Source organism: Rhinoderma darwinii (genome assembly GCF_050947455.1).
Source record: "Rhinoderma darwinii isolate aRhiDar2 chromosome 4 unlocalized genomic scaffold, aRhiDar2.hap1 SUPER_4_unloc_1, whole genome shotgun sequence".
NCBI lineage: Eukaryota > Metazoa > Chordata > Amphibia > Anura > Rhinodermatidae > Rhinoderma > Rhinoderma darwinii.
In genome coordinates, this window is record NW_027461753.1 from 669,935 (window position 1) to 691,529 (window position 21,595).

The 21,595-nt window shown below is 46.8% G+C and overlaps 1 protein-coding gene across 1 annotated transcript in view; it reads left to right on the forward strand.

Moving 5' to 3' along the window:
• Positions 1-2,001: 2,001 nt before the first annotated feature.
• Positions 2,002-21,595, forward strand: part of LOC142683575 (general transcription factor 3C polypeptide 2-like) — a 34,642-nt gene continuing 15,048 nt past the window's right edge. The window contains exons 1-4 of the mRNA XM_075847419.1: positions 2,002-2,112; positions 17,371-17,713; positions 19,230-19,467; positions 19,943-20,216. Coding sequence (XP_075703534.1) covers positions 17,413-17,713; positions 19,230-19,467; positions 19,943-20,216 — 813 coding nt within the window. The 5' untranslated portion in view covers positions 2,002-2,112; positions 17,371-17,412. The remainder of the gene's footprint in view (positions 2,113-17,370; positions 17,714-19,229; positions 19,468-19,942; positions 20,217-21,595) is intronic.

Here is a 21,595-nt window from a genome sequence, read left to right on the forward strand (position 1 = left end):
AATCCGGCGCAGTTTACCCCAGAGATCTTCATAAATCCGGCGCAGCTTATCCCAGAGATCTTCATAAATCCGGCGCAGGTTACCCCAGAGATCTTCATAAATCCGGCGCCGTTTACCCCAGAGATCTTCATAAATCCGGCGCAGCTTACCCCAGAGATCTTTATAAATCCGGCGCAGTTTACCCCAGAGATCTTCATAAATCCGGCGCAGTTTACCCCAGAGATCTTCATAAATCCGGCGCAGCTTATCCCAGAGATCTTCATAAATCCGGCGCAGCTTACCCCAGAGATCTTCATAAATCCGGCGCAGCTTATCCCAGAGATCTTCATAAATCCGGCGCAGCTTACCCCAGAGATCTTTATAAATCCGGCGCAGTTTACCCCAGAGATCTTCATAAATCCGGCGCAGCTTACCCCAGAGATCTTTATAAATCCGGCGCAGTTTACCCCAGAGATCTTCATAAATCCGGCGCAGCTTACCCCAGAGATCTTTATAAATCCGGCGCAGTTTACCCCAGAGATCTTCATAAATCCGGCGCAGTTTACCCCAGAGATCTTCATAAATCCGGCGCAGTTTACCCCAGAGATCTTCATAAATCCGGCGCAGCTTACCCCAGAGATCTTCATAAAACTGGACATTGCGGTAATCCTGAACATTGCGTCCTAATAAACCTCCAAGATCAATTGCAGGGACTGAATTCAGGCATCTGCACCATGTTCCAATTGTGATTCACTGGTGACCCAGCCCCCGTCATCTATGCCATCATGGCGGGAGGTGGAGACTAGTGATGTCATTTCATGGCGGGAGGCGGAGACTAGTGATGTAATCTCATTGCCGGAGGCGGAGCCTGGTTATGTAATCTCATTGTGGGAGGCAAAGACTGGTGATGTAATCTGGCCGGAGGCGGAGTCTAGTGATGTAATCTCATGGTGGGAGGCGGAGACTAGTGATGTAATCTCATGGCGAGAGGCGGAGACTAGTGATGTAATCTCATGGCGGGGGGCGGAGACTAGTGATGTAATCTCATGGCGGGAGGCGGAGACTTGTGATGTAATCTCTTGGAGGGAGGAGACTAGTGATGTAATCTCAAAGCGGAGACTAGTGATGTAATCTCATGGCGGGAGGCGGAGACTAGTGATGTAATCTCATGGTGGGGGGCGGAGACGAGTGATGTAATCTCATGGCGGGAGGCGGAGACTTGTGATGTAATCTCTTGGAGGGAGGAGACTAGTGATGTAATCTCAAAGCGGAGACTAGTGATATAATCTCATGGCGGGAGGCGGAGACTAGTGATGTAATTTCATGGCGGGAGGCGGAGACTAGTGATGTAATTTAATGGCGGGAGGAGACTAGTGATGTAATCTCATGGCGGGAGGCGGACACTGGTGATGTCATGGCGGGAGGCGGAGACTGATGATGTCATTCCATGGCGGGAGGCGGAAACCGATGATGTCATCTCATGGCAGGAGGCGGAGACTGGTGATGGAATCTCATGGCAGGAGGCGGAGACTGGTGATGTCATTTCCTGGCAGGTTTATTTTTTAACGTTTTTTCTACACAAAATAATCCACAATTCTTTTGCTCATAAACGTGTCGTAGATCGCGGCCGTCAGACGTGTTTTGCGCCTCTCTGGAGTTTTTAGAGGCGTCTATATAAAGGGTCTGAGGAGTCGTAACGTCCCCGGTTAGCGCCCTGTCCCACTTTGGCGCAGTTTCCTCCTGATCTGTTGGTATCCGGTGTATTAATAACTCTGAGGACAGAACTCGACCATTCATGACTGGAGGAAGCTGGGACCAGGGAGGAGCAGCGGGAAGCGCTGAAGTCTTTTACAGAACGAGCCCAGCATCACGTGGTGTCCGCACAGATCCTCCCGATACATGCCGCCCCCTCCATGTTTTTGTAGCCGGGACTCTGATAATATGGCCGGTGTCTAAGTCTGCGCGCGGGCGCCATTTTATCGGAGACTCAGGTCTTCACTGAGGGGGTTAAGTATCTCAGTGACGTCACTAGTACGCGCCCGCAGACACCGGCGCCGGGTTTAAACGTTACAGCCGGAGTACTAGCGGCAGAGTCTCAGCCCCGATATTGGAGAGCGGCGGCTGTGATCCCGGGTCTGTCTATGGTTTTCACATTATATAGAATAGTTTGGATGTCTGTCTGTTACAGCCAATCACATCACTGCTTTCATTTCGAAACTGACCTCCGGGAAGTGAGAGCCGGAGTGTGATTGGTCGTTATAGATAGCCCCTCCCCGCGCACTAGTTTAGTTTTTACTCTGTATGTTGTATCTATTGGTCTTATGTAGGTGTAATGTGTATGACTGACACTAGGGGGAGCAGGTGACCTCCCCGGTGCTGCATGTGTGGTTGCAGGTGACCTCCCTTGTGCTGCAGGTGACCCCTCCCCCTGTGCTGCAGGTGACCCCTCCCCCAGTGCTGCATGTGTGGCTGCAGGTGACCCCTCCCCCTGTGCTGCATGTGTGGCTGCAGGTGACCCCTCCCCCTGTGCTGCAGGTGACCCCTCCCCCTGTGCTGCAGGTGACCCCCTCCACCAGTGCTGCATGTGTAGCTGCAGGTGACCCCTCCCCCTGTGCTGCATGTGTGGCTGCAGGTGACCCCTCCCCCTGTGCTGCAGGTGACCCCTCCCCCAGTGCTGCATGTGTGGCTGCAGGTGACCCCTCCCCCTGTGCTGCATGTGTGGCTGCAGGTGACCCCTCCCCCTGTGCTGCATGTGTGGCTGCAGGTGACCTCCCCTGTGCTGCAGGTGACCCCTCCCCCTGTGCTGCAGGTGACCCCCTCCACCAGTGCTGCATGTGTGGCTGCAGGTGACCCCTCCCCCTGTGCTGCATGTGTGGCTGCAGGTGACCCCTCCCCCTGTGCTGCAGGTGACCCCTCCCCCTGTGCTGCATGTGTGGCTGCAGGTGACCCCTCCCCCTGTGTTGCATGTGTGGCTGCAGGTGACCCCTCCCCCTGTGCTGCATGTGTGGCTGCAGGTGACACCTCCCCCTGTGCTGCAGGTGACCCCTCCCCCAGTGCTGCATGTGTGGCTGCAGGTGACCCCTCCCCCTGTGTTGCATGTGTGGCTGCAGGTGACCCCTCCCCCTGTGCTGCATGTGTGGCTGCAGGTGACCTATGTGAGGGTTTGGGTGCAGGTGCATGCTGGGGGAATAATTTGGTTGCAGGGGAACTTCTCTGCATTATTTGGAGCAGGAAGATGGCGATTTTCGCTTCTCTTCATTGTCTATTCTCTCCGTCACCCTCTCTCTATGTACAGGTGACATTGTTGGCTCTCTCTTTATGTACAGGTGACATTGTTGCTCCTCTCTTTATGTACAGGTGACATTGTTGCTCCTCTCTTTATGTACAGGTGACATTGTTGCTCCTCTCTTTATGTACAGGTGACATTGTTGGCCCTCTTTATGTACAGGTGTCATTGTTGGTCCTCTTTATGTACAGGTGACATTGTTGGTTCTCTCTTTATGTACAGGTGACATTGTTGCTCCTCTCTTTATGTACAGGTGACATTGTTGCTCCTCTCTTTATGTACAGGTGACATTGTTGGCTCCTCTCTTTATGTACAGGTGACATTGTTGCTCCTCTCATTATGTACAGGTGACATTGTTGGTCCTCTCTTTATGTACAGGTGACATTGTTGGCCCTCTCTTTATGTACAGGTGACATTGTTGCTCCTCTCTTTATGTACAGGTGACATTGTTGGCTCCTCTCTTTATGTACAGGTGACATTGTTGCTCCTCTCTTTATGTACAGGTGACATTGTTGCTCCTCTCTATGTACAGGTGACATTGTTGCTCCTCTCTTTATGTACAGGTGACATTGTTGCTCCTCTCTTTATGTACAGGTGACATTGTTGCTCCTCTCTTTATGTACAGGTGACATTGTTGCTCCTCTCTTTATGTACAGGTGACATTGTTGGTTCTCTCTTTATGTACAGGTGACATTGTTGCTCCTCTCTTTATGTACAGGTGACATTGTTGGTCCTCTCTTTATGTACAGGTGACATTGTTGCTCCTCTCTTAATGTACAGGTGACATTGTTGCTCCTCTCTTTATGTACAGGTGACATTGTTGCTCCTCTCTTTATGTACAGGTGACATTGTTGCTCCTCTCTTTATGTACAGGTGACATTGTTGGTTCTCTCTTTATGTACAGGTGACATTGTTGGCCCTCTCTTTATGTACAGGTGACATTGTTGCTCCTCTCTTTATGTACAGGTGACATTGTTGCTCCTCTCTTTATGTACAGGTGACATTGTTGCTCCTCTCTTTATGTACAGGTGACATTGTTGCTCCTCTCTTTATGTACAGGTGACATTGTTGCTCCTCTCTTTATGTACAGGTGACATTGTTGCTCCTCTCTTTATGTACAGGTGACATTGTTGCTCCTCTCTTTATGTACAGGTGACATTGTTGCTCCTCTCTTTATGTACAGGTGACATTGTTGCTCCTCTCTTTATGTACAGGTGACATTGTTGGCCCTCTCTTTATGTACAGGTGACATTGTTGCTCCTCTCTTTATGTACAGGTGACATTGTTGGCTCTCTCTTTATGTACAGGTGACATTGTTGCTCCTCTCTTTATGTACAGGTGACATTGTTGCTCCTCTCTTTATGTACAGGTGACATTGTTGGCTCCTCTCTTTATGTACAGGTGACATTGTTGCTCCTCTCTTTATGTACAGGTGACATTGTTGCTCCTCTCTTTATGTACAGGTGACATTGTTGCTCCTCTCTTTATGTACAGGTGACATTGTTGGCCCTCTCTTTATGTACAGGTGACATTGTTGCTCCTCTCTTTATGTACAGGTGACATTGTTGCTCCTCTCTTTATGTACAGGTGACATTGTTGCTCCTCTCTTTATGTACAGGTGACATTGTTGTTCCTCTCTTTATGTACAGGTGACATTGTTGGCTCTCTTTATGTACAGGTGGCATTGTTGCTCCTCTCTTTATGTACAGGTGACATTGTTGCTCCTCTCTTTATGTACAGGTGACATTGTTGGCTCTCTCTTTATGTACAGGTGACATTGTTGGTCCTCTCTTTATGTACAGGTGACATTGTTGCTCCTCTCTTTATGTACAGGTGACATTGTTGGCTCTCTCTTTATGTACAGGTGACATTGTTGGCCCTCTCTTTATGTACAGGTGACATTGCTGCTCCTCTCTTTATGTACAGGTGACATTGCTGCTCCTCTCTTTATGTACAGGTGACATTGCTGCTCCTCTCTTTATGTACAGGTGACATTGTTGCTCCTCTCTTTATGTACAGGTGACATTGTTGCTCCTCTCTTTATGTACAGGTGACATTGCTGCTCCTCTCTTTATGTACAGGTGACATTGCTGCTCCTCTCTTTATGTACAGGTGACATTGTTGCTCCTCTCTTTATGTACAGGTGACATTGTTGCTTCTCTCTTTATGTACAGGTGACATTGTTGCTCCTCTCTTTATGTACAGGTGACATTGTTGGCTCTCTCTTTATGTACAGGTGACATTGTTGCTCCTCTCTTTATGTACAGGTGACATTGTTGCTCCTCTCTTTATGTACAGGTGACATTGTTGCTCCTCTCTTTATGTACAGGTGACATTGTTGCTCCTCTCTTTATGTACAGGTGACATTGTTGGCCCTCTCTTTATGTACAGGTGACATTGTTGCTCCTCTCTTTATGTACAGGTGACATTGTTGCTCCTCTCTTTATGTACAGGTGACATTGTTGCTCCTCTCTTTATGTACAGGTGACATTGTTGGCCCTCTCTTTATGTACAGGTGACATTGTTGGCCCTCTCTTTATGTACAGGTGACATTGTTGGCCCTCTCTTTATGTACAGGTGACATTGTTGCTCCTCTCTTTATGTACAGGTGACATTGTTGCTCCTCTCTTTATGTACAGGTGACATTGTTGCTCCTCTCTTTATGTACATGTGACATTGTTGCTCCTCTCTTTATGTACAGGTGACATTGTTGCTCTTCTCTTTATGTACAGGTGACATTGTTGCTCCTCTCTTTATGTACAGGTGACGTTGTTGGTCCTCTTTATGTACAGGTGACGTTGTTGCTCCTCTCTTTATGTACAGGTGACATTGTTGGCTCTCTCTTTATGTACAGGTGACATTGTTGGTCCTCTCTTTATGTACAGGTGACATTGTTGCTCCTCTCTTTATGTACAGGTGACATTGTTGGCCCTCTTTATGTACAGGTGTCATTGTTGGTCCTCTCTTTATGTACAGGTGACATTGTTGGCCCTCTCTTTATGTACAGGTGACATTGCTGCTCCTCTCTTTATGTACAGGTGACATTGTTGCTCCTCTCTTTATGTACAGGTGACATTGTTGCTCCTCTCTTTATGTACAGGTGACATTGTTGGCTCTCTCTTTATGTACAGGTGACATTGTTGCTCCTCTCTTTATGTACAGGTGACATTGTTGGTCCTCTCTTTATGTACAGGTGACATTGTTGGTCCTCTCTTTATGTACAGGTGACATTGTTGGCCCTCTCTTTATGTACAGGTGACATTGTTGGTCCTCTCTTTATGTACAGGTGACATTGTTGGCCCTCTCTTTATGTACAGGTGACATTGTTGGTCCTCTCTTTATGTACAGGTGACATTGTTGGTCCTCTCTCTATATACAGGTGTCATTGTTGGCCCTCTCTTTATGTACAGGTGACATTGTTGGTCCTCTCTTTATGTACAGGTGACATTGTTGGTCCTCTCTTTATGTACAGGTGACATTGCTGCTCCTCTCTTTATGTACAGGTGACATTGTTGTTCCTCTCTTTATGTACAGGTGACATTGTTGTTCCTCTCTTTATGTACAGGTGACATTGTTGCTCCTCTCTCTATGTACAGGTGACATTGTTGCTCCTCTCTTTATGTACAGGTGACATTGTTGCTCCTCTCTTTATGTACAGGTGACATTGTTGCTCCTCTCTTTATGTACAGGTGACATTGTTGCTCCTCTCTTTATGTATAGGTGACATTGTTTCTCCTCTCTTTATGTACAGGTGACATTGTTGGCTCCTCTCTTTATGTACAGGTGACATTGTTGGCTCTCTCTTTATGTACAGGTGACATTGTTGGCTCCTCTCTTTATGTACAGGTGACATTGTTGGCCCTCTCTTTATGTACAGGTGACATTGTTGGCTCTCTCTTTATGTACAGGTGACATTGTTGGCTCTCTCTTTATGTACAGGTGACATTGTTGGCTCTCTCTTTATGTACTGGTGACATTGTTGGCCCTCTCTTTATGTACAGGTGACATTGTTGCTCCTTTCTTTATGTACAGGTGACATTGTTGCTCCTCTCTTTATGTACAGGTGACATTGTTGGTTCTCTCTTTATGTACAGGTGACATTGTTGCTCCTCTCTATGTACAGGTGACATTGTTGGCTCCTCTCTTTATGTACAGGTGACATTGTTGCTCCTCTCTTTATGTACAGGTGACATTGTTGGCTCCTCTCTTTATGTACAGGTGACATTGTTGCTCCTCTCTTTATGTACAGGTGACATTGTTGCTCCTCTCTTTATGTACAGGTGACGTTGTTGGTCCTCTTTATGTACAGGTGACATTGTTGGCCCTCTCTTTATGTACAGGTGACATTGTTGGTTCTCTCTTTATGTACAGGTGGCATTGTTGGCCCTCTCTTTATGTACAGGTGACGTTGTTGCTCCTCTCTTTATGTACAGGTGACATTGTTGGTCCTCTCTTTATGTACAGGTGACATTGTTGCTCCTCTCTTTATGTACAGGTGACATTGTTGGCTCCTCTCTTTATGTACAGGTGACATTGTTGGCTCTCTCTTTATGTACAGGTGACATTGTTGCTCCTCTCTTTATGTACAGGTGACATTGTTGCTCCTCTCTTTATGTACAGGTGACATTGTTGGCTCTCTCTTTATGTACAGGTGACATTGTTGGTTCTCTCTTTATGTACAGGTGACATTGTTGCTCCTCTCTTTATGTACAGGTGACATTGTTGGCCCTCTCTTTATGTACAGGTGACATTGTTGCTCCTCTCTTTATGTACAGGTGACATTGTTGGTCCTCTCTTTATGTACAGGTGACATTGTTGCTCCTCTCTTTATGTACAGGTGTCATTGTTGGCCCTCTCTTTATGTACAGGTGACATTGTTGGCCCTCTCTTTATGTACAGGTGACATTGTTGCTCCTCTCTTTATGTACAGGTGACATTGTTGCTCCTCTCTTTATGTACAGGTGACATTGTTGGCTCTCTCTTTATGTACAGGTGACATTGTTGGTTCTCTCTTTATGTACAGGTGACATTGTTGCTCCTCTCTTTATGTACAGGTGACATTGTTGGCCCTCTCTTTATGTACAGGTGACATTGTTGCTCCTCTCTTTATGTACAGGTGACATTGTTGGTCCTCTCTTTATGTACAGGTGACATTGTTGCTCCTCTCTTTATGTACAGGTGTCATTGTTGGCCCTCTCTTTATGTACAGGTGACATTGTTGGCCCTCTCTTTATGTACAGGTGACATTGTTGCTCCTCTCTTTATGTACAGGTGACATTGTTGCTCCTCTCTTTATGTACAGGTGACATTGTTGCTCCTCTCTTTATATACAGGTGTCATTGTTGGCCCTCTCTTTATGTACAGGTGACATTGTTGGCCCTCTCTTTATGTACAGGTGACATTGTTGCTCCTCTCTTTATGTACAGGTGACATTGTTGCTCCTCTCTTTATGTACAGGTGACATTGTTGCTCCTCTCTTTATGTACAGGTGACATTGTTGCTCCTCTCTTTATGTACAGGTGACATTGTTGCTCCTCTCTTTATGTACAGGTGACATTGTTGGTCCTCTCTTTATGTACAGGTGACATTGTTGGTCCTCTCTTTATGTACAGGTGACATTGTTGGTCCTCTCTTTATGTACAGGTGACATTGTTGCTCCTCTCTTTATATACAGGTGTTATTGTTGGCCCTCTCTTTATGTACAGGTGACATTGTTGGCCCTCTCTTTATGTACAGGTGACATTGTTGCTCCTCTCTTTATGTACAGGTGACATTGTTGCTCCTCTCTTTATGTACAGGTGACATTGTTGCTCCTCTCTTTATGTACAGGTGACATTGTTGCTCCTCTCTTTATGTACAGGTGACATTGTTGGCCCTCTCTTTATGTACAGGTGACATTGTTGCTCCTCTCTTTATGTACAGGTGACATTGTTGCTCCTCTATGTACAGGTGACGTTGTTGCTCCTCTCTTTATGTACAGGTGACATTGTTGGCTCTCTCTTTATGTACAGGTGACATTGTTGGTCCTCTCTTTATGTACAGGTGACATTGTTGCTCCTCTCTTTATGTACAGGTGGCATTGTTGCTCCTCTCTTTATGTACAGGTGACATTGTTGCTCCTCTCTATGTACAGGTGACATTGTTGGTCCTCTCTTTATGTACAGGTGACATTGTTGCTCCTCTCTTTATGTACAGGTGACATTGTTGCTCCTCTCTTTATGTACAGGTGACATTGTTGGTTCTCTCTTTATGTACAGGTGACATTGTTGGTTCTCTCTTTATGTACAGGTGACATTGTTGGCTCTCTCTTTATGTACAGGTGACATTGTTGCTCCTCTCTTTATGTACAGGTGACGTTGTTGGTCCTCTTTATGTACAGGTGACGTTGTTGCTCCTCTCTTTATGTACAGGTGACATTGTTGGCTCCTCTCTTTATGTACAGGTGACATTGTTGCTCCTCTCTTTATGTACAGGTGACATTGTTGCTCCTCTCTTTATGTACAGGTGACATTGTTGCTCCTCTCTTTATGTACAGGTGACATTGTTGCTCCTCTCTTTATGTACAGGTGACATTGTTGGTTCTCTCTTTATGTACAGGTGACATTGTTGCTCCTCTCTTTATGTACAGGTGACATTGTTGGTCCTCTCTTTATGTACAGGTGACATTGTTGGTCCTCTCTTTATGTACAGGTGACATTGTTGCTCCTCTCTTTATGTACAGGTGACATTGTTGCTCCTCTCTTTATGTACAGGTGACATTGTTGGCCCTCTCTTTATGTACAGGTGACATTGTTGCTCCTCTCTTTATGTACAGGTGACATTGTTGGCTCTCTCTTTATGTACAGGTGACATTGTTGCTCCTCTCTTTATGTACAGGTGACATTGTTGGTCCTCTCTTTATGTACAGGTGACATTGTTGCTCCTCTCTTTATGTACAGGTGACATTGTTGGCTCTCTCTTTATGTACAGGTGACATTGTTGGTTCTCTCTTTATGTACAGGTGACATTGTTGCTCCTCTCTTTATGTACAGGTGACATTGTTGCTCCTCTCTTTATGTACAGGTGACATTGTTGGCTCTCTCTTTATGTACAGGTGACATTGTTGCTCCTCTCTCTATGTACAGGTGACATTGTTGCTCCTCTCTTTATGTACAGGTGACATTGTTGCTCCTCTCTTTATGTACAGGTGACATTGTTGCTCCTCTCTTTATGTACAGGTGACATTGTTGGCCCTCTCTTTATGTACAGGTGACATTGTTGCTCCTCTCTTTATGTACAGGTGACATTGCTGCTCCTCTCTTTATGTACAGGTGACATTGTTGCTCCTCTCTTTATGTACAGGTGACATTGTTGCTCCTCTCTTTATGTACAGGTGACATTGTTGCTCCTCTCTTTATGTACAGGTGACATTGTTGCTCCTCTCTTTATGTACAGGTGACATTGTTGGTTCTCTCTTTATGTACAGGTGACATTGTTGCTCCTCTCTATGTACAGGTGACATTGTTGGTCCTCTCTTTATGTACAGGTGACATTGTTGCTCCTCTCTTAATGTACAGGTGACATTGTTGCTCCTCTCTTTATGTACAGGTGACATTGTTGCTCCTCTCTTTATGTACAGGTGACATTGTTGCTCCTCTCTTTATGTACAGGTGACATTGTTGGTTCTCTCTTTATGTACAGGTGACATTGTTGCTCCTCTCTTTATGTACAGGTGACATTGTTGGTCCTCTCTTTATGTACAGGTGACATTGTTGGTCCTCTCTTTATGTACAGGTGACATTGTTGCTCCTCTCTTTATGTACAGGTGACATTGTTGCTCCTCTCTTTATGTACAGGTGACATTGTTGGCCCTCTCTTTATGTACAGGTGACATTGTTGCTCCTCTCTTTATGTACAGGTGACATTGTTGGCTCTCTCTTTATGTACAGGTGACATTGTTGCTCCTCTCTTTATGTACAGGTGACATTGTTGCTCCTCTCTTTATGTACAGGTGACATTGTTGCTCCTCTCTTTATGTACAGGTGACATTGTTGGCTCCTCTCTTTATGTACAGGTGACATTGTTGCTCCTCTCTTTATGTACAGGTGACATTGTTGCTCCTCTCTTTATGTACAGGTGACATTGTTGCTCCTCTCTTTATGTACAGGTGACATTGTTGTTCCTCTCTTTATGTACAGGTGACATTGTTGGCTCTCTCTTTATGTACAGGTGACATTGTTGGTCCTCTCTTTATGTACAGGTGACATTGTTGCTCCTCTCTTTATGTACAGGTGACATTGTTGGCTCTCTCTCTATGTACAGGTGACATTGTTGCGCCTCTCTTTATGTACAGGTGACATTGCTGCTCCTCTCTTTATGTACAGGTGACATTGTTGCTCCTCTCTTTATGTACAGGTGACATTGTTGCTCCTCTCTTTATGTACAGGTGACATTGCTGCTCCTCTCTTTATGTACAGGTGACATTGCTGCTCCTCTCTTTATGTACAGGTGACATTGTTGCTCCTCTCTTTATGTACAGGTGACATTGTTGCTTCTCTCTTTATGTACAGGTGACATTGTTGCTCCTCTCTTTATGTACAGGTGACATTGTTGGCTCTCTCTTTATGTACAGGTGACATTGTTGCTCATCTCTTTATGTACAGGTGACATTGTTGCTCCTCTCTTTATGTACAGGTGACATTGTTGCTCCTCTCTTTATGTACAGGTGACATTGTTGCTCCTCTCTTTATGTACAGGTGACATTGTTGGCCCTCTCTTTATGTACAGGTGACATTGTTGCTCCTCTCTTTATGTACAGGTGACATTGTTGCTCCTCTCTTTATGTACAGGTGACATTGTTGCTCCTCTCTTTATGTACAGGTGACATTGTTGGCCCTCTCTTTATGTACAGGTGACATTGTTGCTCCTCTCTTTATGTACAGGTGACATTGTTGCTCCTCTCTTTATGTACAGGTGACATTGTTGCTCCTCTCTTTATGTACAGGTGACATTGTTGCTCCTCTCTTTATGTACAGGTGACATTGTTGGCCCTCTCTTTATGTACAGGTGACGTTGTTGGTCCTCTTTATGTACAGGTGACGTTGTTGCTCCTCTCTTTATGTACAGGTGACATTGTTGGCTCTCTCTTTATGTACAGGTGACATTGTTGGTCCTCTCTTTATGTACAGGTGACATTGTTGCTCCTCTCTTTATGTACAGGTGACATTGTTGGCCCTCTTTATGTACAGGTGACATTGTTGCTCCTCTCTTTATGTACAGGTGACATTGTTGGTTCTCTCTTTATGTACAGGTGACATTGTTGGCTCTCTCTTTATGTACAGGTGACATTGTTGCTCCTCTCTTTATGTACAGGTGACGTTGTTGGTCCTCTTTATGTACAGGTGACGTTGTTGCTCCTCTCTTTATGTACAGGTGACATTGTTGGCTCCTCTCTTTATGTACAGGTGACATTGTTGCTCCTCTCTTTATGTACAGGTGACATTGTTGCTCCTCTCTTTATGTACAGGTGACATTGTTGCTCCTCTCTTTATGTACAGGTGACATTGTTGCTCCTCTCTTTATGTACAGGTGACATTGTTGGTTCTCTCTTTATGTACAGGTGACATTGTTGCTCCTCTCTTTATGTACAGGTGACATTGTTGGTCCTCTCTTTATGTACAGGTGACATTGTTGGTCCTCTCTTTATGTACAGGTGACATTGTTGCTCCTCTCTTTATGTACAGGTGACATTGTTGCTCCTCTCTTTATGTACAGGTGACATTGTTGGCCCTCTCTTTATGTACAGGTGACATTGTTGCTCCTCTCTTTATGTACAGGTGACATTGTTGGCTCTCTCTTTATGTACAGGTGACATTGTTGCTCCTCTCTTTATGTACAGGTGACATTGTTGGTCCTCTCTTTATGTACAGGTGACATTGTTGCTCCTCTCTTTATGTACAGGTGACATTGTTGGCTCTCTCTTTATGTACAGGTGACATTGTTGGTTCTCTCTTTATGTACAGGTGACATTGTTGCTCCTCTCTTTATGTACAGGTGACATTGTTGCTCCTCTCTTTATGTACAGGTGACATTGTTGGCTCTCTCTTTATGTACAGGTGACATTGTTGCTCCTCTCTCTATGTACAGGTGACATTGTTGCTCCTCTCTTTATGTACAGGTGACATTGTTGCTCCTCTCTTTATGTACAGGTGACATTGTTGCTCCTCTCTTTATGTACAGGTGACATTGTTGGCCCTCTCTTTATGTACAGGTGACATTGTTGCTCCTCTCTTTATGTACAGGTGACATTGCTGCTCCTCTCTTTATGTACAGGTGACATTGTTGCTCCTCTCTTTATGTACAGGTGACATTGTTGCTCCTCTCTTTATGTACAGGTGACATTGTTGCTCCTCTCTTTATGTACAGGTGACATTGTTGGCCCTCTCCTTATGTACAGGTGACATTGTTGGCTCTCTCTTTATGTACAGGTGACATTGTTGCTCCTCTCTTTATGTACAGGTGACATTGTTGGCCCTCTCTTTATGTACAGGTGACATTGTTGCTCCTCTCTTTATGTACAGGTGACATTGTTGGCCCTCTCTTTATGTACAGGTGACATTGTTGCTCCTCTCTTTATGTACAGGTGACATTGCTTCACCTCTCTTTATGTACAGGTGACGTTGTTGGTCCTCTCTTTATGTACAGGTGACATTGTTGGTCCTCTCTTTATGTACAGGTGACATTGTTGGTCCTCTCTTTATGTACAGGTGACATTGTTGCTCCTCTCTTTATGTACAGGTGACATTGTTGCTCCTCTCTTTATGTACAGGTGACATTGTTGCTCCTCTCTTTATGTACAGGTGACATTGTTGCTCCTCTCTTTATGTACAGGTGACATTGTTGGTCCTCTCTTTATGTACAGGTGACATTGTTGCTCCCCTCTTTATGTACAGGTGACATTGTTGCTCCTCTCTTTATGTACAGGTGACATTGTTGCTCCTCTCTTTATGTACAGGTGACATTGTTGCTCCTCTCTTTATGTACAGGTGACATTGTTGCTCCTCTCTTTATGTACAGGTGACATTGTTGGTCCTCTCTTTATGTACAGGTGACATTGTTGGTCCTCTCTTTATGTACAGATGACATTGTTGCTCCTCTTTATGTACAGGTGACATTGTTGCTCCTCTCTTTATGTACAGGTGACATTGTTGCTCCTCTCTTTATGTACAGGTGACATTGTTGCTCCTCTCTTTATGTACAGGTGACATTGTTGCTCCTCTCTTTATGTACAGGTGACATTGTTGGCCCTCTCTTTATGTACAGGTGACATTGTTGCTCCTCTCTTTATGTACAGGTGACATTGTTGCTCCTCTCTCTATGTACAGGTGACATTGTTGGTTCTCTCTTTATGTACAGGTGACATTGTTGGCTCTCTCTTTATGTACAAGTGACATTGTTGCTCCTCTCTTTATGTACAGGTGACATTGTTGCTCCTCTCTTTATGTACAGGTGACATTGTTGGCTCTCTCTTTATGTACAGGTGACATTGTTGGCTCTCTCTTTATGTACAGGTGACATTGTTGCTCCTCTTTATGTACAGGTGACATTGTTGGTCCTCTCTTTATGTACAGGTGACGTTGTTGCTCCCCTCTCTATGTACAGGTGACATTGTTGCTCCTCTCTTTATGTACAGGTGACATTGTTGCTCCTCTTTATGTACAGGTGACATTGTTGGTCCTCTCTTTATGTACAGGTGACGTTGTTGCTCCCCTCTCTATGTACAGGTGACATTGTTGCTCCTCTCTTTATGTACAGGTGACATTGTTGCTCCTCTTTATGTACAGGTGACATTGTTGCTCCTCTTTATGTACAGGTGACATTGTTGCTCCTCTCTTTATGTACAGGTGACATTGTTGGCCCTCTCTTTATGTACAGGTGACATTGTTGGCCCTCTCTTTATGTACAGGTGACATTGTTGGTTCTCTCTTTATGTACAGGTGACATTGTTGCTCCTCTCTTTATGTACAGGTGACATTGTTGGCTCTCTCTTTATGTACAGGTGACATTGTTGCTCCTCTCTTTATGTACAGGTGACATTGTTGCTCCTCTATGTACAGGTGACATTGTTGGTCCTTTCTTTATGTACAGGTGACATTGTTGGCCCTCTCTTTATGTACAGGTGGCATTGTTGCTCCTCTCTTTATGTACAGGTGACATTGTTGGCCCTCTGTTTATGTACAGGTGACATTGTTGGCTCCTCTCTTTATGTACAGGTGACATTGTTGGCTCCTCTCTTTATGTACAGGTGACATTGTTGGCTCCTCTCTTTATGTACAGGTGACATTGTTGGCTCCTCTCTTTATGTACAGGTGACATTGTTGCTCCTCTCTTTATGTACAGGTATCATTGTTGGTCCTCTCTTTATGTACAGGTGACATTGTTGCTCCTCTCTTTATGTACAGGTGACATTGTTGGTCCTCTCTATGTACAGGTGACATTGTTGGCCCTCTCTTTATGTACAGGTGACATTGTTGCTCCTCTCTTTATGTACAGGTGACATTGTTGCTCCTCTTTATGTACAGGTGACATTGTTGCTCCTCTCTTTATGTACAGGTGACATTGTTGCTCCTCTCTTTATGTACAGGTGACATTGTTGGTCCTCTCTCTATGTACAGGTGACATTGTTGGCCCTCTCTTTATGTACAGGTGACATTGTTGCTCCTCTTTATGTACAGGTGACATTGTTGGCCCTCTCTTTATGTACAGGTGACATTGTTGCTCCTCTCTTTATGTACAGGTGACATTGTTGGTCCTCTCTTTATGTACAGGTGACATTGTTGCTCCTCTCTTTATGTACAGGTGACATTGTTGCTCCTCTCTTTATGTACAGGTGACATTGTTACTCCTCTCTTTATGTACAGGTGACATTGTTGCTCCTCTTATGTACAGGTGACATTGTTGCTCCTCTCTTTATGTACAGGTGACATTGTTGCTCCTCTCTTTATGTACAGGTGACATTGTTGCTCCTCTCTTTATGTACAGGTGACATTGTTGCTCCTCTCTTTATGTACAGGTGACATTGTTGCTCCTCTCTTTATGTACAGGTGACATTGTTGGCCCTCTCTTTATGTACAGGTGACATTGTTGGCCCTCTCTTTATGTACAGGTGACATTGTTGGTTCTCTCTTTATGTACAGGTGACATTGTTGCTCCTCTCTTTATGTACAGGTGACATTGTTGGCTCCTCTCTTTATGTACAGGTGACATTGTTGCTCCTCTCTTTATGTACAGGTGACATTGTTGGCTCTCTCTCTATGTACAGGTGACATTGTTGCGCCTCTCTCTATGTACAGGTGACATTGTTGCTCCTCTCTTTATGTACAGGTGACATTGTTGGCTCCTCTCTTTATGTACAGGTGACATTGTTGCTCCTCTCTTTATGTACAGGTGACATTGTTGGTCCTCTCTTTATGTACAGGTGACATTGTTGGTCCTCTCTTTATGTACAGGTGACATTGTTGCTCCTCTCTTTATGTACAGGTGACATTGTTGGCTCTCTCTTTATGTACAGGTGACATTGTTGGCCCTCTCTTTATGTACAGGTGACATTGTTGGTTCTCTCTTTATGTACAGGTGACATTGTTGCTCCTCTCTTTATGTACAGGTGACATTGTTGCTCCTCTCTTTATGTACAGGTGACATTGTTGGCTCCTCTCTTTATGTACAGGTGACATTGTTGCTCCTCTCTTTATGTACAGGTGACATTGTTGTTCCTCTCTCTATGTACAGGTGACATTGTTGGCTCTCTCTCTATGTACAGGTGACATTGTTGCTCCTCTCTTTATGTACAGGTGACATTGTTGCTCCTCTCTTTATGTACAGGTGACATTGTTGCTCCTCTCTTTATGTACAGGTGACATTGTTGGCTCCTCTCTTTATGTTCAGGTGACATTGTTGTCTCTCTCTTTATGTACACGTGACATTTTTGGCCCTCTCTTTATGTACAGGTGGCATTGTTGGCTCTCTCTTTATGTACAGGTGGCATTGTTGGTCCTCTCTATGTATAGGTGACATTGTTGGTCCTCTCTTTATGTACAGGTATCATTGTTGCCCCTATCTCCCAGTAGATGATGGCGCTGCAGTGTAATATGGCGCTGGTGTGACAGTCTATGACGTTAATGGACGGATCTGGACCTGAGCACTTTAATCCGCTCACTGCAGAGGTCATGGTACAAAGCCGAGAAGACGAGAGTCTACCTCACCCCGCTCTCCTCCCCCTGGATGTCAGCGTTCACACCAGCGGTCTCAAGATGCAGCAGTCTGTGGTCCCTCTCGTACAGTCTCCTGGCAGGAACGGTCTTGGTGTAATTCAGTCTCCGGTAAAGACTGCGAATCTGCCCAGTGACAACCCCCAGAAAGGACCGCTCTCCTCTCTCCCGGCAGCGCAGGAGGCTGTGCAGACTACTGCTGGTATGTATCTTCTAGAGGTTTTCCTACTCCCCACCTCCATTTTCAGGCTTGGAACCTTTGGCTCATCATCTCTCCTTACCAGCTTACCCGTGCTCTCATCCTTTCTTCTTCTCCTCCCCGGTCCCGTGCTGTCGTCCTTTCTCCTGCTCCTCCCGGGTCCCGGGCTCTCGTCCTTTCTCCTGCTCCTCCCGGGTCCCGTGCTCTCGTCCTTTCTCCTGCTCCTCCCGGGTCCCGTGCTCTCGTCCTTTCTCCTGCTCCTCCCGGGTCCCGTGCTCTCGTCCTTTCTCCTGCTCCTCCCGGGTCCCGTGCTCTCGTCCTTTCTCCTGCTCATCCCGGGTCTCGTCCTTTCTCCTGCTCCTCCCGGGTCCCGTGCTCTCGTCTTTTCTCCTGCTCCTCTTGGGTCCCGGGCTCTCGTCCTTTCTCCTGCTCCTCCCGGGTCCCGGGCTCTCGTCCTTTCTCCTGCTCCTCCCGAGTGCCGGGCTCTCGTCCTTTCTCCTGCTCCTCTCGGGTCCCGTGCTCTCGTCCTTTCTCCTTCTCCTCCCCGGCTCTCGTCCTTTCTCCTGCACCTCCTGGGTCCCGTGCTCTCGTCCTTTCTCCTGCTCCTCCCGGGTCCCGTGCTCTCGTCCTTTCTTCTTCTCCTCCCGGGTCCCGTGCTGTCGTCCTTTCTCCTTCTCCTCCCGGGTCCCGGGCTCTCATCCTTTCTCCTGCTCCTCCCGGGTCCCGGGCTCTCGTCCTTTCTCCTGCTCCTCCCGAGTCCCGGGCTCTCGTCCTTTCTCCTGCTCCTCTCGGGTCTCGTGCTCTCGTCCTTTCTCCTTCTCCTCCCCGGCTCTCGTCCTTTCTCCTGCACCTCCCGGGTCCCGTGCTCTCGTCCTTTCTCCTGCTCCTCCCGGGTCCCGTGCTCTCGTCCTTTCTTCTTCTCCTCCCGGGTCCCGTGCTGTCGTCCTTTCTCCTTCTCCTCCCGGGTCCCGGGCTCTCATCCTTTCTCCTGCTCCTCCCGGGTCCCGGGCTCTCGTCCTTTCTCCTGCTCCTCCCGAGTCCCGGGCTCTCGTCCTTTCTCCTGCTCCTCTCGGGTCCCGTGCTCTCGTCCTTTCTCCTTCTCCTCCCCGGCTCTCGTCCTTTCTCCTGCACCTCCCGGGTCCCGTGCTCTCGTCCTTTCTCCTGCTCCTCCCGGGTCCCGTGCTCTCGTCCTTTCTTCTTCTCCTCCCGGGTCCCGTGCTGTCGTCCTTTCTCCTTCTCCTCCCGGGTCCCGGGCTCTCGTCCTTTCTCCTACTCCTCCCGGGTCCCGTGCTCTCGTCCTTTCTTCTGCTCCTCCCGGGTCCCGTGCTCTCGTCCTTTCTCCTGCTCCTCCCGGGTCCCGTGCTCTCGTCCTTTCTCCTGCTCCTCCCGAGTCCCGGGCTCTCGTCCTTTCTCCTGCTCCTCCCGAGTCCCGGGCTCTCGTCCTTTCTCCTGCTCCTCTCGGGTCCCTGGCTCTCGTCCTTTCTTCCTCATGTGTGTGTTTTGGTTTTGTGTCTTGCAGATACTTCTCTTATGGACACCGGGGATAAATCTTTGGCCTCTGAAGAATCTGTTCTCCTGCAAACACCTGTGAAGTTGCCAAAGAAACGAGGCCGCAAGACTAAAGCTGAGCTTCTTGTGATCCGGATGGCTCAAGACCTGGAGGCCCAGACCCGTGTGGAGAGCAGACAGACTGACTCTGAGAACGTGGAGGTGGAGCTGACACAAAGTGGTCGTCCGAGGAGACGTGCCGCCAAAACGTGAGTCTTCCCTGACCACACATTTGACGAGTCAGGAGAAGTTATTGGGGCGATCTGTAAGCTGAATGCCAACCACTGAGGGACCCACAGCACATTATCATTAACCCCTCATTGGCTTCAGCTGAGAAATGTGAACACTCCAGCCCCTTCACCGCAGTGATCCGTGAGCTGGGACCCCACATCTTCTGACATGAAGGCTCTGTTCACACTCTGCAGAAGTGGAGCCGCTCATGTTATGGGGCGTCTGTAGGAGGGGATATCACCACAATGAAGCATAGGCCATGGTTCGCTGCGCTGGGCGCCGGTCAGATCATGTCAGGCTTCCTTCCATCACACTGGTGTCAATGGTCATGTGATATCTAAGCTCACCCTAGGGTGAGAAGGGTTTAACCACCACAATCCAGTCCTTTTATTCCTCAGGCCACTCCATCGCTGGTCGTCAGTCTGTGCCCTCACATCTGATTTCTCCCCCCAGGGCCATGATGCATTTCCAGGACATAGCACATGAATGGGCAGCGTATGGACTGTCCTCTCCCCCTAAACCAGATAAGATGATGTCGGAGGAAACCGGGAAGAGGCGGCCCCGGAAGAGGAAGGCGGACGACTCTGCTGACGATGTGGACTTTGTGGTGTCAGAAGACGTTATGGAGCAGGAACGAGAAGAGGTGGAGGATGATGATGGCGCGAGCGGAGAGGAGTCGGACGCGGAGCAAAGCTTCTACAGGACCAGCGTCTTTGCTCCCGGAGAGGTGAGAGCTGTCCTCCCTGCGTGGGGTCTGTCCTTGTGGGTCACTTCTGCTGACAGTCCTGGGTCGGGGAATGGCTTGTGAATGAGGGATCTACGTCATGTGTCTGGATGACTGCCGGGCGATCCCGGGGTCTGACCAGGGGAGAGGTTTCACTGGATCTCTGGGGCTGCGTACATACGTGCTGTAAACAATCTGCTTGTATTGCGTTTATGCCCATAAAACCTGTGTAGGTTGTAAAATCCACGGCGAGACTTCAGAGCCCCGAAATACACACAAAATGCTTCACGTGAATGGGGTTTTGGGAAGATCATCCACTCGTATTGTACCGTCATTTTCACTGCGAGTTGCCTGAAAAATGCGTAAAAAGTTGTGTGGGAGCCCGAGATGCACGACTCCTCCTAAATATAAAGTCCACACGTCCTGACGTAATCCCTTCTGAAGACACGAGAGCCTGCAGATGTACATGGCGGAGTGGGGTCATAATTTAACGTCTTGATCGAAGCCAAGAAACAGCAGGACAATCGCCCAAAGCTGCGAGACCCTAGAGAGTAGAACCACCAGCCGGTATTCTCTGTAGTTTGGCAGCGCAGTCACCGGGTCTCGGCCCTATTTATTTCTATTACTTCTACAGCGCAAACATATTCCGCAGCGCTGTACAGAGCTCCTTACAATCCAAATTCCTTATTGGTATGTTTTTGGGGGGGTGGGAGGAAACCCACGCCAACACGGGGAGAACGTACAAACTCCATGCGGACGCCGTCCTTGGTTAGATTTGAACCCGGGTCTCAGGCGCTGCGAGGCAATCATGCTAACCACTGATCCACTGTAAGCTGTCCATGGGGATTGTAACCCTAATCAGGAATTGTCCAGCAAATAATCAGACACACGGCTGGAAACCGGCGGGAGGACCTACCCCTAAGGTTATGTTCACACACCGTGTTTTCAGGCCTATTCCAGAGTGTAAAGCGAAAAACACTAGCAAACCGCTTACAAATGGCTTCACGTTGAAATCCATGGGGAATACGGCGTTTAGTTCAGACAAGGTGTGTTATTACACGGTTTAAAAAATATATATATATATAAAAAGAGGCAGCGCATCCCTTCTTGAGACCGTTTTGGAGCCTCAATGAAACATTTAAAAATCATTTTCAGCGTAAAAAACGGCTGAAAATCAGAGGCGGATTTCCCTTGAAAACAGCGCCGTAGTTTTTAGCCATTTTTTATTATACGTGTGAACATAATACGTACTGATCAGCTCACGTGCCTCATGAACAACCCTCGTATGTGTGTATGTGTATATATATATATATATATATATGTGTGTGTGTGTGTGTGTGTGTGTGTGTGTATGTGTATATATAGATAGAATCCAAAAATCA